This window comes from Aquarana catesbeiana, linkage group LG02, assembly GCF_042186555.1.
Source record: "Aquarana catesbeiana isolate 2022-GZ linkage group LG02, ASM4218655v1, whole genome shotgun sequence".
Lineage (NCBI taxonomy): Eukaryota > Metazoa > Chordata > Amphibia > Anura > Ranidae > Aquarana > Aquarana catesbeiana.
The window spans coordinates 601,239,161-601,256,671 of record NC_133325.1 but is presented as its reverse complement, the minus strand read 5'-3'; the positions used below and the strand labels follow the sequence as shown (position 1 = coordinate 601,256,671).

The following is a 17,511-nucleotide window of genomic DNA, read 5'->3' as shown; positions in this document are numbered from 1 at the left end:
ACACTGCAGAGCTGCGAGGTGGTAATGAAACGGAAAATATTCCGCTCTACACATTGAAGCGGCGTACACAGGTTGAGACGATTTCAGCTACAATCGCAAAATAGCACACGGGCTTCTGAATAGGACGCACAGCGGGGATTCGCAGCGCCCAGCGATCCAGGCTCGAGTGGCAATTAACACAGATGGAGCGCCAATACCCATTAACCAGGCATTGTACAGTAACCCTAACCCCTATTGTGCCACTAATGTGCACTCAACATTAATAGACACACCGGAAATTGTGCAGACACGGAGGGATATCCGTGACATAAGTGGCTGCATATTCACAGTCTTAAAGGTCCGTTTTAATGGGACAACGCTGCTTTTATACATGCATGGTGCTTTGTTCTAAACTAACTTCTATGTGTACACATGAAAGTTCAAAGAAAATTGTGTTCAATATTAAATATTCTTCTTCAAGCTGCTTAAGGGGGCTTAATTTCAAGAGTATATTACACATTTTTTATATATCCATCTATCAATACCTATATCTATATATGTCATAGTTTTGTGCCTCGCCCCTGTTATTTGCTGTCAGTTCTCATTTTTGGGTGCGTCTTTCTAGCAGACAATGTCAGTGAATAAGAACCACTGGGCACAGCTAGGCTAGATAGATTCCTTAAAGAGTAACTTCACTTTTGTTGAGAAAAAACTATTACCCTCGGGTGATCTATGTACACTGCAGGGATTTTAACAAACTTTGTTGCAGATTCCTACCTTGTTATTCTGAAGGAATAGCGGTTTGTTTGTCTGTGTCCATGTGCAAGTTAATCTGTATGGGAGTGGTTTTATAATCAGTCTATTGCTGCACCTGTAGGGCTCAAATGAGGAAAGCTGCAGGTTCTGCATATCTTTAGCCGTGATTTCCCTTTAGCAGCATCTCACCAAAAATTACATTTTTGTTGCAGGAGATGCTCAAAATCAAATTTGTATCTTGGTGCAGACTTCTAGGAAAATCAGTGAGTCAATCACACAAGCAGCAAATGACATTTTCGGGGGCGTTCTGTACACCATGTGTGTACAGAATGCCTCCAGGTAGCCATATTGCATTTTACAGAAAATTACAGAGCTGCAGATTGAAAAGGAAAGGTAATTTTTAATAACATTTAATTACTATATATGACTTGTGTCGCAACTGTATATGCTATATTAATTTTGTTTTTTATTTGCTATTTTTTTTTTCCCACGAAAGTGGAGTTACCCTTAAAGTACAGAGAAAGTGAAGGGAAACGAGGAATCAAGATCCTTGTGTTTGATCATTAGGAACATAAAGCTGTAAGAAGTATACAGATTTCTTTACAATAGATGCATTTTGGAATATTAGCATCCCCTTAAGTACAGACAGCTTCACAACTAAGACACAGCTGGATTTAAATATCATATGAAATCGCCTCTGGAATTAATACCTTGTAACATTATACTAGCTGTGTAATAAGCTTCAGGCTCAATAGGGTCTGCAACCCTAACTACGCACATTTTGGGTACAAGCGAGATACATTAAACTTCTGTCTATGTACCAAATAGATTTATACTCTATCCACAGCATATAGTCACAAAACGTTGAAGAATTATCTATAAACCAGCTTCCAGCATTTACAGAAAACTCACAAACAGCAGGATGCAGCTAACCATAGTGGATTATATGAGGCTTTGGTGAACACTACTGAGGTCTTAAAGAAAACCTCAAGACACTGACGTCTGGCTATTGGCAGGATGCCCACATGCTCAATATCACCTAATCCCCCAGCTCCAGTATCTTTATTGTACCAGTGCCTGGAAAACGCCAAGTTAAATGAAACACACATTCAATTCCTACTCGAGCCCCAAATGTCAGCGGCTTCAAACGAACGTTTCCTAGTCAACTAGCGGACTCCTTGATAATGCTCTGCATTCTGTTTTCCTCACCTTCCGTTTGACTGATGAGGGATTCTCCCAGCACTGTAGAGATTGGCTTGTTATAGTCTATGTGAAGCTTGGCTTCGTCTCGCTCGGGCTGATTGTATTTGCAAGTTTCCAAGTCTTTGGTAGGTGTGTGGTCCTCTCGTTCTTTCATTTCAAGCTCAGAGAATCGCATCATAGCACGCTAAAAAGAAAAGGGTAATGAACAAACAAATTTCTTTGCTACAAATGTTAATAAAAAAAATCTAATAAAAACACTATGCAGTAACAATGTAAAATAATGAATATGCACTTTATTTTATAAGGCAAAGAGCAATGTGCAAGTACAATAGCCAACAGCAACCAATCTGCAGTCACATTTTATTCACTGACTGTGCCATTTTGCTGCTATGGGTAACATCTCTGTTCTATTCCGTACCGGAATATTAATTGCACCAGTTTGGTTTGTTGTGACTATATGCAGACTATACCCATAAAAATGAGGGGAGCTTAAAAACACAGAAAGGTAGAACCTATGTACCAATTAACAAATATTCACTAATCAGAAATGTTCCATTTAGTATGAGTAATATATAGTTATATACTCCTGTGAAAGTCTGCCACATGGAGACCATAAGCAGAGCGGTTCTAACAGGGCAACATGTTCTACACACTTTGGGGTTGATTTACTAAACCTGGACAGTGGAAAATCTGGTGTAGCTCTGTAAGGTAGCCAATCTAACTTCAGAGCTGCGCCAGATTTTTCACACTCCAGTTTTAGTAAATCAACCCCAATGTGTCAGACATTTTTGGACCAGCTCTTAATGCAGTCTGCTTTCTGGGCCCCATGTATGTGTAAATGTTGTGTTGTCTCCATTTAAAACAATTACAGGGGTTCTATGGTCACGGCTGATTTGTGCCTCTCTATGACCAAATGCACTGCACTATATGATCCTACCAATAAACTGAACGGATACATTTTAGGGAACAAAATTAAAATGTCAGGAAGTGTCTGCTTTTAGGATTAACGGATATATATATATATATATATATATATATATATATATATATATATATATATATATATATATATATATATTCTGATCCACAGGGCACTGGTTAACATCAATTCCCTTACCATCTTTAGCCATTAAAGATTGTGTTTTAGCTGAAATATCAGTTTTAGGTAGGCCATGGAGAATTAAAGCTACCCAACAGTTTCTTTGGCACTCTGGCGGTAAGATCTGTGCGGTCAATTTCCCAGGCCGGCACATCTGCTATGGCAATTACAAGGCGACCTTACTTTTTTTTTTTTTTTTACATTCTAGAGCAGGGGGCTTCATAATTTTTAAACAAATGCCCAGTTCCCTAACCTTCAGACAGTAGGGGAGCCGGATTTTGGCCAGTGGGAGTAGAAAATGTCCCAGTGTCAATAAAAGTAAACAATGCCTCAGGTGAATGGGAATAAAAAATGACAGGCTCTGTAGTCAGTAGGAGGAGAAATATTACCCTATCATTGGTATAAATGGGAGGAATAGTGCCCCATACCAGTCGGAGTAATAGTGCTTCAAGGGCCGGATAAAGGCAAGTAAAGCGGCATATCTGGCCCACGGGCCGCCATTTAGAGACCACTGTTCTAGAGTAAGGACAGTAGAATCGGGAAGGTGTGTAGGAATAGGCAATATAGCAGGAAGATCTCTCAGCTGGAGTCTGTAAGGCCGGATATAGACGGAGCAAATTCCTGTCCTGCAAAGAAATTCGCTCAATTCCCCCATCAACACAGACAATGTTGATGCAGCAATCCCTCCTGCCGAGCCATTTATAGTGATTATTACTAGCGACTATAATCGCATGTTAAGTCCAGCAGGCTAGTTGTACCCAAGTTGATCGGTCAATCTGTTGAACATGTAAAACATGTAAATTGGCGACGCTATATATATATATATATATATATATATATATATATATATATATATATATATATATATATATATAATCTGTAATCAATAGTGACCAATTCAACAAGGGCGAGCAGTAACCACTCTGTACTAAATTGGGTCTGTTTTGATATATCAGAATATTTGCTGGAAGCTAAAGATATCGCTATGTGTGCTTAGCTATTGACAGAACAGTTTACAATGGTACAGTCAACAACATAATTGTACACTACTATATTCTGACTTCTTTAGAGGCAACTTTTATCAGCAACCTTTCCTTGACCTGGATCTTGGAATATTCTTTAAAAACTGATCAACTTGGATTACTTTAAACCGTTACAGCAAAAAAAGCAGGCTCATTAAAATGAAATATCAAAAAGGAGTAAAAGGAGTTAACCCACAGCTCAAGTCCAACTCATTTGCACAGGTATAGTTGCCTTTAAACAGGACAGCAGTTATGAATTTGTGATGTGACTCCTGACATTGGAGAATTAATACTGCAGCTGCCCGGTCATTCTCTGGAAATTATTCATGAAAAGCACACTTCTGCCCTCTCTTCACGCTGCCAGCAGCTCTGCAATGGAGGAGGGGCTGAGCATTAACTCTTCATGAGCAGAGTGGTGCAGAACTGGGGACAAAATGATTTTCAGCAGTATAGGTGAAGATCCATCATTTATTCAGGTTTAATCTTTCCAGAATGGCCTGCAGCATGCAGAATAGGTTTCGCAAGAGGTAGCTGAAGAAACACAATACCCGTAGCTGTTTAGATTCCCTCACAAAGTTCAAGGATAATGTGTTGCATGTGAGGATCATGAAGTTTTTGTCAAAAGACACTCATAGCCAACGTTATATGGGTCAGTCCACCAAACCAAAATCTTAGCTTTGTGTAGATTTCAGCAATTGACAGAAGTTACAATAGTGGGACACCCCTACTAGGCTCATCACCATGGTGCACCAACTATGTCTAGGCAAGGGAGTCTCACTCCAAATGTGCCTTAAAGTGGTTGAAAACCTCAGTCTTGAAATATGAACAAAGCATATCCCTCTATAGTTTGTACTTGTCTCAATTAAGAGCACTGAGTGTCACTTTTGTATGCCGCTTTGTTCCTCTGCTATCAGCATGAATAACTTCTGACAAGTTTTCCTGACACCAAGAAAAAAAAAAAAAAAAGGTGACAGGGGAGGGATCTCCAGCTGATTGGCAGCCTCAGCTCTGTTCTTGTGTGCTGTGTGAAGGGGATGTGTCCCTTCCCTCCAATCAGCTGTCAGGGCTCTCCTCACTGAGCTCTGCAGAGTGTAATTTCAGCTCTCCACCCCCATTTTTCTGAACTCTCAGACAAGCTTTAAAATTCAGCACTTTGAACAGATGTAGAGAAGAAAGGGCTGCAGATGGACAGGTACAATTTATGTAGGAGGATTTAATTAATCTCTGTATATCTTGAGGCCAGCCTCTTTACTGGGTGTATGTAAGGGTTTACAACCACTTTAACATGAAATAAATGTATACTTTAAGCATAGAATTCAATATTTAGAAAGAGAAAACTTGTAAAGACTGTGGCAGAGGCAGGAACTATGAGAAAAAGATTTGGGCTGACTGACCCTTTAACCACTTGCCGACCAGCCGCCGCAGATATACTGCAGCAGAGCGGCTCTATTATGCGAATAGTGCACTGGTACGGCGCTTTGTGTAATAGCTATAGCTGGCAGCTGCAGCGCGTGGCTGGAGCCGATGCGCGTGGCCGGCGCCCGCAATGTCCGCTGTCCACCCGCGATCGCTCCACAGAGAGCCAGAATGGGGATCTGCCACTTTAAATAAAGCAGATCCCGTTCTGACGGGGAGTAGAGAGAGATCGTTTGTTCCTAGTGATCAGGAAGAGTGATCTCACAGTACTCCCAGTCAGTCCACTCCCCCCACAGTTAGAAACACCTCCGTAGGGAACACTTAACTCCTTGATCGCCCCCTAGTGCTAACCCCTTCCCTGTCAGTGTCATTTATACAGTGATCAGTGGCTATTTTTAGCTCTGATCACTGTAATAATGTAACTGGTGTCAAAAAAAGTGTCCAATCTGTCCGCAATGTCGCAGTCCCACAAAAATAAATAAATAAATAAATGATAAAAAGGTCATAAATCTATCCCCTATTTTGTAGAGGCTATAGCTTTTGCGCAAACCAATCAATATACGCTTATTGCTATTTTTTTTTACAAAATATGTAGAATACATATTAGCCTAAACCGATGAAGAATTTTTTTTTGTGGATATTATAGAAAAAAGTAAACAATATTTTTTTTTTCAAAATGGTCAGTCGTTTTTGTTAAAAGCCCAAAACATAAAAAACGCAGGGGTGATCAAATACCACCAAAAGAAAGCTCTATTTGTGGGAAAAAAAAAGGACATCAATTTTGTTTTGGTACAGCATCGCACGACCGCGCAATTGTCAGTTAAAGCGATGCAGTGCCGTATCGCAAAAAATGGCTGACTCGTTAAGGGGGTAAATCCTGCCAGGGCTGGAATGGTTAAAGGGTACCTGTTTCAGCTATAGACTGTACACTGCCAGAGGAAAACATCTGTCTGTGGTAACATCTCAGAGATCGCGGCATACTGATTCGTTACACCACACTGCATTTACTAGAGATGCACCGATATCAGTTTAAGACCGAGTATGAGTAACGATAATTTCTCTCAAGTTCTAACCGATACCTATTTTTATTGTCATGTGACAGTTTTTTTAGGGCTCGTTTACTCCATACATACATGAAAACTGATGGAAAACCGCACAGATTTCCCTTGCAGAGACATCAGTTTTCATGTGTGTTTCAATGAGTTTATATAGCCTGTTCACATATGTGCGGGTCGGTCACAGCGCAATTTCAAAGAGTCCTGTGTGATTTCAGTCTGGTTCAGGTGCAATTTCTAAACTCATACACTACAGTTTGCATTAGAATCACACCTGAACCACTGAACACAATCCCACTGGACCAGGCTTTGAAATCGATCTGCAAACTGGGCCCACACATATGTGACCCGAGTTTAAAGGTATCAGCTCCAGAATCGGAGCATTTGCACAAGTACAAATACTTGTGCAAATGCTTAGTATCGGTGCAACGCTAGCATATACAGCCTCATAATGCCACCCTGTCCCTAGCAAACAGGCTAAATATTTGTGGAACCTGCCAAACGCCTGCTTTTGGTATGGTTGACAGATACACATCAAACGATCAGCCAGTAAACATGGCAGCTGTATATGTAATAGCCATTTTCATGCATGAACGGTCAGGTGGACGCCTATAAATGAATAGGACACGAATGACATCACAATTCCATGGTGACCTGCTGACCTATTGTACAAGATTGAGCATCGTGGTGCAGCCATTTAAAATGCATACGCATGCTTATATAATCCAGGCAATGTTGATCTTAAAATAGAACAGTTAAAGCACATTCGTCTGCCACATTTCATCCCCACAAACACAAAATTTACATGGAACAGAGCAAAAAGAAACAAAAGAAAAAAAAAAAAGTTAAGAATGTGTAAATTAAAGTAGAAGAATATTTGGATGCACTGTTACATGCAAGGGAAGTGTTCCAATTAGCCAAACGCACACGTGTGGCGATATATTTCAAACACAATGACCATGGCTCATCACATACGTGTAAAGGAAGGAAGAATGCAGAAGCGTCTAAATAATTAAAATTTGAAAGACTGACCTCACTGTAAGCAGCAGGTGGACTTAAAATACTGTCCTCTTGTAAGCTTTCCATCTAAGTAATTAAAATGGGCACTTAATACATTTTCTAGATAATCACCCAATTTCAATGCAGCAAATACATTTTATACGAACAGTTTAATACAGCTTGCTTCAAATTGGCCAACTTGCTACAGAAGCAGTACTTACTATAAACAATTTTAACTTTGTGCGAAGTTTGCGGCAAATATTAAAGCCAATTTAGCAGTAGGTGAAACACAATATTATTTCAATTAACTTTCAGTGCTTATGGAAACTTAGGTTTCAGATAATTAAGATATAAAAAAAAAAAAAAAAAAAAAAAAAGCAAACACACTGACACTTCAGGCCAACAATCGGTGAGTCTATTAAGCAGAAAGCGAGCCATTTTGTGTTTCGGTAATATATTAGAAGGGTTTATATGCATATATCAAAATAGAGACTACAAAACTCTACAACATTCATTAGTGCAAGCTCCTAAACACATTGCTAGGTGGTCAAAAGCAGACAGCCTGACAGGAATTCAAGTTTACGCACCAGGCAAGCATTGTACCAGGGGAAGACAGAGAGGCCATCGTTATTAGGCAAACAGGATGTGAGTTTGGGCTTTTCTCAGAAAGGAACAGCAAGCTCACAAAGGGACTTACAACTCACATAGTGCTATTTTCTTCAGTTATGCCAGATCAGAGTTTCCACTTTTTTATTTCAAACAATTTAAAATAATCCCCCAGTTATACATGGCATGGTATTAAAAGCAAAGTGCAGCTACAATGGATCCCCTGCAACATCCTGGAAAATGTTTGCCATTTGAGTCTGAGGCTAATTCAATTTTAACGTGAAAATAAGGAGGCACTGGATCACAAATCTATTAACTGAAGAATTCAATCTAATTAATACATTTTTGAGAATTGTTAAAATTCAATTTTTTTTTTTTAGATTTTAAAAAAGCAGACATTAAAAAGAGCAATACGAGACCTGCCAGTGCAGACTTTTTTTTTTTAAATTTTTTTTTTTTTTTTTTTTTTTTTTTTTTTTTTTTTAGGTGCGAGCATCAGGCCTTACACTCTAGTGAACCACCAACTCTAAACAAGCAAGCGCATAGCTGGTATCCTGACATGTACATGCCTGTTCCACGTTTCACCAAGTAGAGAAACAAAGATAGGTAAGACAGCTCTGTTTGTTGCATCTTTTAAAATAAGTCAGAAATGGCAGCTCCCATATTTCTATCCTGCACAGATTCCCTTCAAGGATCTGCCATGATTACAGTTCTTTAATTTAGATCTAATTTTTCATCCAGCTTTAAGCAATGATATGAACGTGAATATCTGATTGGTTGAGGTTGCGTGTGTACATGGTCATAAAAAAAAAATCTGCAGTTACACAAATGCCATACATTAAGGAGGCATGAAAATGCATGAACTCACCTGCAAAGCCCTTTGTTCACGACTTAGTTGGCTTGAGTCGGCATACAATTCAGTAGTCATGCATTTAAACCGGTCCCCCACATAGCCGGCAGAATTTGCTATTCTTTTAGTCAATTTTGAGGACTTTGTCATTTTCACAAGTTTCCCATTGATAGTTTCAAATTCCTCGCAAGTATCTTTGATGGCTCTTTCAGCCATTTCGGAATCTAAATGGCCATTTGTCAAAACAAATTGCTGCAGTTTTTCCTGTGGCTGGCTGTAAAATCCAGCTGGTGAATCTCGATTTTGACTGGGAACCATGAAGCGAGTGCAGGGCTCAACTGCAGTGCAATCCATGCTTTGGTTTCCTGAAAGGTTCTCCTGTCTAAATGGAAAAATGGGTGAGCTCTGAGATGGTCTGGGAACCTGAAAAGATTCATGAAAGTCACTCTTTCTTATAATGTCATCTCTGACCATTTCATCCCCAAGTACCACCATATCCCGCTGTTGTGAGACCTGCTCCGATTTCTGCTGATCGTTCGTTACAGGCTTTTCAGGCACAAAACCATTGACAGAGAAATGATTGTCAGCCTTTGTGTCTTTTTCCCCATTAGAACTCAACATGTCTGGTTTTGAAGAATGCTTTATGGTTACTACAGATGGCTGTTGGGATTTCACAGTCTTATCTGCCGTAACCTCAAAATGTTGCTTTGGAGTTGAATCAGATATATCCAACAATCTACTCCGGCCAACAGGTTCCTCATATCGAGGTCTCTCGTGTGACCTTGATCTCCTCTCTGCTTTGTCGTCTTTAGTTATTTCCATAGAGGGGGGTGGTAGCAAAATTGGATGGACCATGCCCAAGGTATCTTGGTAGGTCATGTAATCCCTGGTAGTTGGTATGCTGTAGGGAATTCCTGGCTTTGGGGCCATTGGGCTGGAGAAAAGGCTTCCACTTGGCAACAAGACAGGGTGAGGATACACAGGAGCTTTGCCATGTAAGTGTAAATGAGATAGCGCAAGACTCTCAGAAACTTGGTATGGGATAAAACTGCTTGGATAAGCCAAGGGTGTAGAGCAGAATGGTTCATTCTGAGGCAAGAACATGGGAGCAGGAGGTAGACCACTTTCACTCACTTTTAAGGTTGACTCTAGGACAGAAGACTTTGGTGCCTTGCTGCTCTTACTTGGTGTACTTGTAGGCTGAACCTGTTGTGAGACAGACTTACTGTTGTCTGCAGGGCTTTTGTTTTCCCCATTGGCATTGGGAGCAGGTGAAGCAGATGCTGGACGACCTGCACTGGACACACAACTGGTAGTGCTACTGATAACTCCGTCTGAGCTCCCCATACGAGGGCATGAGGAACTTCTTTGCTGTGGCATCACCCTCTCCAATGCTTTGTTTTTTAGTGGCATGATCATGCCATTCATGTCTTCTGTGCTAGTCATGCCAGGCACTACCCATGATGATGAAGCAGTGCTAATTATTTCAGGTCGATATACAGAGCTGCCACTCCCAGATGGTGAAATAGCAGCTTTCTGAATGTCCCTGGGGTTCATTCCCAAAGTAGTCCCTGAATGCCCTGAAAGCAACATGGCAGACATATCGACATCACCAAGCTTTGAAGACAAATCAAGTGGCTTCTCCGCTCCATCTTTGTGAGGTGGTGTCTGCTTTTCCACCAAGCCAGGAGACCTGCTTTCTTTTCTTTCCTTCAAATGCTTTTTAGGGGGTGCTGCTATCTGTGCAATGTCACTTTCAACACACTTGTTGTTTTTTGTGCTGGATGGCCTTAAAGGTGTTAGCTCATTGATCACACTATTGTGTGATTTGGTGTGGACAACAGAAGTAGGCGGTGTTGAGATTTTAACATATGTTTGGAAATCTGTGTAGCTGTCTCCAACAGGTTGACCCGGCTGGTGAAGTCTTGGTGATGGTCTCCGAGAAGGTGTCAGCAACAGTGAGGCTTCTGGAGAGATACTGCTTGCTACAGACTTTGAACAGGGAACCCTTGGTTGTTTATTGGTCTGGATGTGTGAATATCCATGTGGATCAACAGTGGACCCTGTGCCAACTCCCATTTTCCAAGGTAAATTCTTTTCTAGACAGTGAACAGTAGTGGGTATTGAAGGAGCTGCTGAAGGTGCAGGAATCCTCATGGGAGGTGCCAAAGTTGATGGAATGTGGGGGCTTACATAATGGGAAGGTGGAAGGTATACAAAGCGCTCACCATTTGGACAGACAGGTGAGTAGGCCAAATGCTGTGGCAAACTGTAAGCAGACTGCTGAGGTAGAAATGCTTTATACATGTTTAGAGAATACTTATTTGGTGAGTCGATGAAGGGGTACATAGCTGGAGAAGTATTGTCCATATAGGGGTGCATCCATGGAATCCGTAAGTAGTTAGCACCATTAACACCCAGCGGACTCTGCTTGTCATTTGCTGTTCTGTCCAAAACTAGTGCTTCACTGGTAGGGACAGATGTCTTTTGCAGTCCTGGTGGGGTTTTAAACAATGAGTTAAAGCCATTTGGCTGTTTTCCAGTTATAGAAGAGCTTTCCATTGTATCAGCAGCATTTGGCTTAAACTGAAGATCAGGATTTCGGTCAGGTGCATATCCCAGGCCTGGAATTTGGTTGGAAGGTTCTCTGACTTTATCAGCGCCAAGACCACATAAACTAGAATAGATCATGCCACCTGGTACTCGCAAACCATCCTGCATAAGTCCAGTTCGGTCCATGCCAAGAGTTGATAAGCCATCCATTCTGTGTACAGCTGCCGCGTCCACCTTTATAACAAAATGAGAAAAACAAGAAAAAAAGAGAATCAAATATGTAAAAAGATTACCAGTGACTGTTTTATTAAATTGGAAGACTAAAAGTAATAGATCACTCTAAAGGGGATTTCCACTTAAAACTAAACATTGAACCATGTTGTAAAGCAAACTGTTGGCACTATATAAACCCTGTATAATAATAATAATAATAATATTAACCAAGCCAGATAACCCCATGTGCAGCAACATGGAGAGTTATCAATTTTGGTAGGTACTAAAAACTATTTCACCAGAATGGTGGGTTACATTGAATGTAAAATCCAGCAGGCTGGTAGTACCCAACTTAATTGATCGATCAACTTGGGTACATTCAACCTGCCCACACATGGTTTGAATCTCAGCCAATTCCTATAAAACCGGTTCCTGGAACCCGGCTTGAGGCTGGCCATAGATGAGGCTTTTTTTTTTTTTCATTCAAAAGAAAAAGACTCAATTCCACACATTCGATGTGTGGATGAGGAAACCCCTCCCGCTGAGCCTGACAGCAGGAAGACTACCCCACCATCAGAATACACTGATAAGCACTGCCAACTATAGCTGGCAGTGATGATCAAGAGAAATTTTTGTAACAGGCTGGTTGTACACAAGTCGATCAACTCAACCAATCTTCCCATACATGGATCGAAATTCGGTTGGACCCTGCTGCACTGGTTGGATTTCAATCCATGTATGGCCGACTTAAGAAAGCCCAATGTGTGGCTAGCTAGACCGATAACCCTGCAATACACTTCACAACAAAAAACACAAATTGAGCCATGTATGAAATACTTTAAATCATGTTCTGTCTGATGTCATTAATTGTATTTGGAGTGATTTTTCATGGACTGGTCAAAATTTCCAAGATGGCTCTGCGTATGTATTCATTATTCATCTCTTACCAAGCTGTGACCAAGATGATCCTCTCTCAGTTCAAGTCTGGCTTTCTGAATGTCGCCATCATTAATTAGAATTTTCCTGAAAAGAGATTAAGAAAATCTGTAATCATGAACAATGCAGACCATAAGTCTGTATGAACCCTTGCGCTGGTTCACTATAGAAAAACAGCACAAATTCATGTTATATGAAAAAAAAATAAAAATCAAAGAATAAGCCTACTAATTAATGGTACACAACATTCTTAAACCCTAAACACAATTTCCACATGCCTGTTTCTTCCAGAACAGTTACACTGATATCAATGATTTAGAATAATACATTGATACAGTCTACTCTAGCGAATATTAATGCTTTTTGTTTATTAGTGGGCAGTTACTAGTTGAGTCTAAATAAAAAATAAAATAAGAGAAAAAACTTTTTTTCCTTGTGATGTATAAAAATCTCAAAATAAAAGAAACTCCTTTTTGTCACTGAAAAAAGTATTTCTTGTTATGCGTCGTTTCCATTATACTTTTTTTCAAATTGAGTAGTTCCTAGTCTAACCTGCAGGTGTCACTACTGCTGCCTGTATGGCTAATTGCAGAATAGCAGCTGCCACCCTGAGGGCCCCTTCACACTAGTCCATGGGCTTATATTGAATGGGCTTGCAGAGCACTCTCAAGGAACGAAAAACCTTGCCAGCAAGGCAGCCCACCAATGTGCAATAATAGACATTGTGGTAAAATGCGTCTTTTATTGCTCGCTCCCACAATGCACGAATGTAAAGCCAGCCCACAAAGAGGGTGATGATGGAAAAAAAAATAGATAAAAACACTGCTAAGACCATTTACACATGTTTTTGGAAAGACCTTTTATTGGAAAGACCTCTTGGCAGTCAGCTGACCTTTGTATGGCCATACACCGCCCCATATTGGCAGACCAACTGAAGCACCAATTCCAATAATTAGGCTGTGTCTGGGATAACACTCGCCTGATAATGAGCACTCGGAAGTGTCTGCCAACGCACCCAGACTGGAAAATGTCTGCAATAGCTACACTTTCTTAAAAAAAAAAATAAAATTGTTAATTTATAATAAAACGATGGTTGTGTAAGGTGGGGGGAGTACTAGTGATGAGGCTATAGCCTTCAGGATCGCTAAAGCTGCCACATATGTTGCAATCCGATTGTACAATCTACTGAAGTAGAAATAAAGAGGGGTAAAAGGGGAAATGCTTGTATTTTTAGTGTAAACATTGGTGCATTTTTCACTTTATCCTATTCCTGCCAGTGTAACGCATACATGTGGCAGTGCGGTGGCTGGGCTGTCATACATATGTGCCCATAGGGCTCCGCTGCTCTGTGCTGACAGTGCACCGATTAAGCGGTCACCATTATTCAGTCGTTTATGATCAGAAACACAATCATGTGACTGCAGTGACAGCCAATCACAGTGATCATATGATCTGGAACGTCCCCTCCCGGCATTAATATCTACTTACGGGTAGGTTCACATGTGTGGGTTGGGAATGTATTCATAATTGCATGCATAGAAACACGCTGCTTTCTAGCAGATGCGTGGAGTGCTATTAATTCTCAATGACACCCCTACGCATTTGTACCTGTGTGCGTTTTTGCGCTGCGCAAAACCGCATGATACTGCACCACCACACTGTTCTGTGTGGTGTGTATTTAAAAAAGGGGGGGGGGGGGGGGGGGGGAGTTCTTTTTATGAGTTTCTCACCAGTACACCACCCCGTTCCAATAAATGGCCTATTATACCCATAATGTGTGTGTGCAAAACATACATGGATGTGAGCCTAGGCTCAAGGTCTTGCAGAAGGTGGCAGCAAGGGGTTACATGTGAGGGGTGGCACTTTCTATTATCATCTAATAGCATGAGCCAAATATTCAAGCACTTGTGCCAATGTTCTACATTTACAGTTGTTCTAGAACGTACACCATTACCACAGTGCTGTAAAAAGTGTGGTGAGGAGCGGTGGATGTGTAACCAATTGGTTTTATTTATGTGGTGCATGGGGCTCATTCACATGAGTACAGAGATGCAGAGCTGGACATCTTTCCCCTGGGTGGGCGGTTACCAGCATCCAGCAGCAACCTGTGATTGGTGTGTACAAATCTGTCACTCTACAGCGCTCTGAGCCCAGGTGAATGAGCCCTCCACCAATGTGTGTCTAATGATGGGTGGATTAGTCCTTGTAAATCCCCCCCTGGTGTGAGTGTGGGGGTCAGAGGAGCTCTTCTCTAGCATTCATCAGGCACAGGGCACGATGTGATGATCAGTGTCTCTGGAGGACAGGAAGCCGCCTTCCATATGCGGGGCTCCTCGGGGCTGATGAATGGAGGCGGCTCAGCAGATGCTGTAATTTAGATTAATTAGGGCCATTACCTGTCTTCATTGATGCCACACATGCGGACTCTCTCATTGCTCATCCAGCTATGTACGTTCCCATACAGGGGGGTTGCCGAAAGCATGTCGCCCCCTTCCTAGCAAAGCCTTCCCGCGTCTGGTCAATGTATCCCCTGTGCGGAAACATGAAAGGAAGAGCGTGAGATTGGGGCACACATCGGGCGCTGTCACACTACGCACACATTGGGCAATGTCACACTAAGCACACATCAGTAATGTCACACTAGGCACACATTGGGCAATGACACACATCGGGCAATGTCACACTAGGCACACATCGGGCAATGTCACACTAGGCACACATCGGGCAATGTCACACATTGGGCAATGGCACACATCTGGCGACGTCACACATCGGGCATTGTCACACTAGGCACACATTGGGCAATGTCACACTAGGCACACATCAGCAATGTCACACTAGGCACACATTGGGCAATGACACACATCGGGCAATGTCACGCTAGGCACAGATCGGGCAATGTCACACATTGGGCAATGGCACACATCTGGCAACGTCACACATCGGGCAATGTCACACTAGGCACAGATCGGGCAATGGCACACATCTGGCAACGTCACACATCGGGCAACGTCACACTAGGCACAGATCGGGCAACGTCACACTAGGCACAGATCAGGCAACGTCACACTAGGCACAGATCAGGCAACGTCACACTAGGCACAGATCGGGCAACGTCACACTAGGCAAAGATTGGGCAATATCACACTAGGCACAGATCGGGCAATGTCACACATCGGGCAATATCACACTAGGCACAGATCGGGCAATGTCACACATCGGGCAATGTCACACTAGGCACACATTGGGCAATGTCACACATCAAGCGACATCACACATGGCACACATCGGGCAATGTCACTCTAGGCACAGATCAGACAATGTCACAATGTATAAAGGCAGCCCCCCTTTGTCCCCGATCATCCGCGCTGGGAGGTGAGAGATCGGCTGCTGCTACAAGGACATTCCCAGCAATAAAAAAAAGGGGGGAGGGGGAGATGCAAATTGAGGTCGTTTATAGGTCACCAGCCGATCTCATTAACCCACCAAGACCTGCAGCCATTTGTCAGCGACGATCTTCTGTCAGCGATCCCGGCATTGTGCGGGCGGCGATCACTGAGCCGGAGTATCGTAGAGAGTTGTCATCATTCCAGACTGAACCCCCGATGGGTACAACACCCCCCCCCCCCCCAGACATCAGAGCCTTCCCCGCTCCGTCCTGGCGGCTCCATCCCTCTACAGAGTCCCGGGAGAGGAGAGGAGATGGATGGAGAGGAGAGGAGCGGAGATCAGTGCGGAGGGCTCTGTCATTGTATATGGAGAGAGAAAGAACAGCGGAGCTACGAGGAGAGCCCCGATCACCGCACTCCATGGAGTATATTATATATAGATCGGACCTCCATACAATATATGAGAATTCACCATCACCCCGTCCATGTAAATCCCCCCTATATACACACACACACATCACTCGGGAACATATATTACCCTATAGACCCGCACAGATCACCCGACACATCCATCCTATATACTGCACACACTACTAACCCTATTTATAGGAATCGAACATTATCACAGCACATGATACAATACCCAGATTCAAAGTAACTATATATATATATATATATATATATATATATATATATATATATATATATAATCACCTGGACCTCATATAACCCCATATATAATTACCGGAACTCATAGAATATCTAAATAATCACCCAGATTCGTGGCAACCCCAAAATATATCACCAGGAGGCAAACGTCCTATATAAATCACCGGTACTCAAAGCAACCTCATATAACCGGAACTCATAGAAATCTTATATAATCACTAGGATTACTGTGAACCCCAAATATATCATCCGGACTCATAGGAACCCTTTATACAATCACCGGACTCGTAATATCCTATATAAATCACCCGTACGCAAAGCAACCTCATATATAAAATTACCGGCACCCATAGGAATCTTATATAATCACCCAGATTCGTGGTGACTCCAAATATATATCACCCAGACTCATGTGGACTGTATATAATCAACCGGAGTCAAATTAACCCCATATATAATTACCGAGACTCATAGGGATCATTCTATATAATCGCCCGGACTCAAAGCATCCCCATATAGAATTGCCGAAACTCATTGGAATCCTCTATATTCGCCCGGAGTCGGACTCATAGGAACACCTTATATAATCACCCGGACTCATAGGAACACCTTATATAATCACCCGGACTCGAATATTACCGGAACTCATAGGAATCCTATATACATTTCTCGGATTTCTGGTAACCTAACTATATCATCCGGACTCATAGCAACCCTATAATCACCCAGAACCGTGGTAACCCCAAATATCCATCTATCGATATAT

General features: G+C 41.9%; 1 protein-coding gene across 5 annotated transcripts in view; it reads right to left on the bottom strand.

The window, feature by feature from the left end:
* BCOR (BCL6 corepressor) overlaps positions 1-17,511 on the bottom strand; it is a 314,117-nt gene that overhangs the window by 29,820 nt on the left and 266,786 nt on the right. For 4 of the 5 annotated variants that reach the window (XM_073616331.1, XM_073616330.1, XM_073616333.1 and 1 more), the window contains 5 exons: positions 15,084-15,217; positions 12,699-12,774; positions 9,004-11,772; positions 7,563-7,616; positions 1,945-2,122 (listed from right to left, as the gene is read on the bottom strand). In XM_073616331.1, the coding sequence (XP_073472432.1) occupies positions 1,945-2,122; positions 7,563-7,616; positions 9,004-11,772; positions 12,699-12,774; positions 15,084-15,169 (3,163 nt within the window). In that variant the 5' untranslated portion in view covers positions 15,170-15,217. The remainder of the gene's footprint in view (positions 1-1,944; positions 2,123-7,562; positions 7,617-9,003; positions 11,773-12,698; positions 12,775-15,083; positions 15,218-17,511) is intronic. The other variant, XM_073616334.1, reaches the window with a different exon arrangement.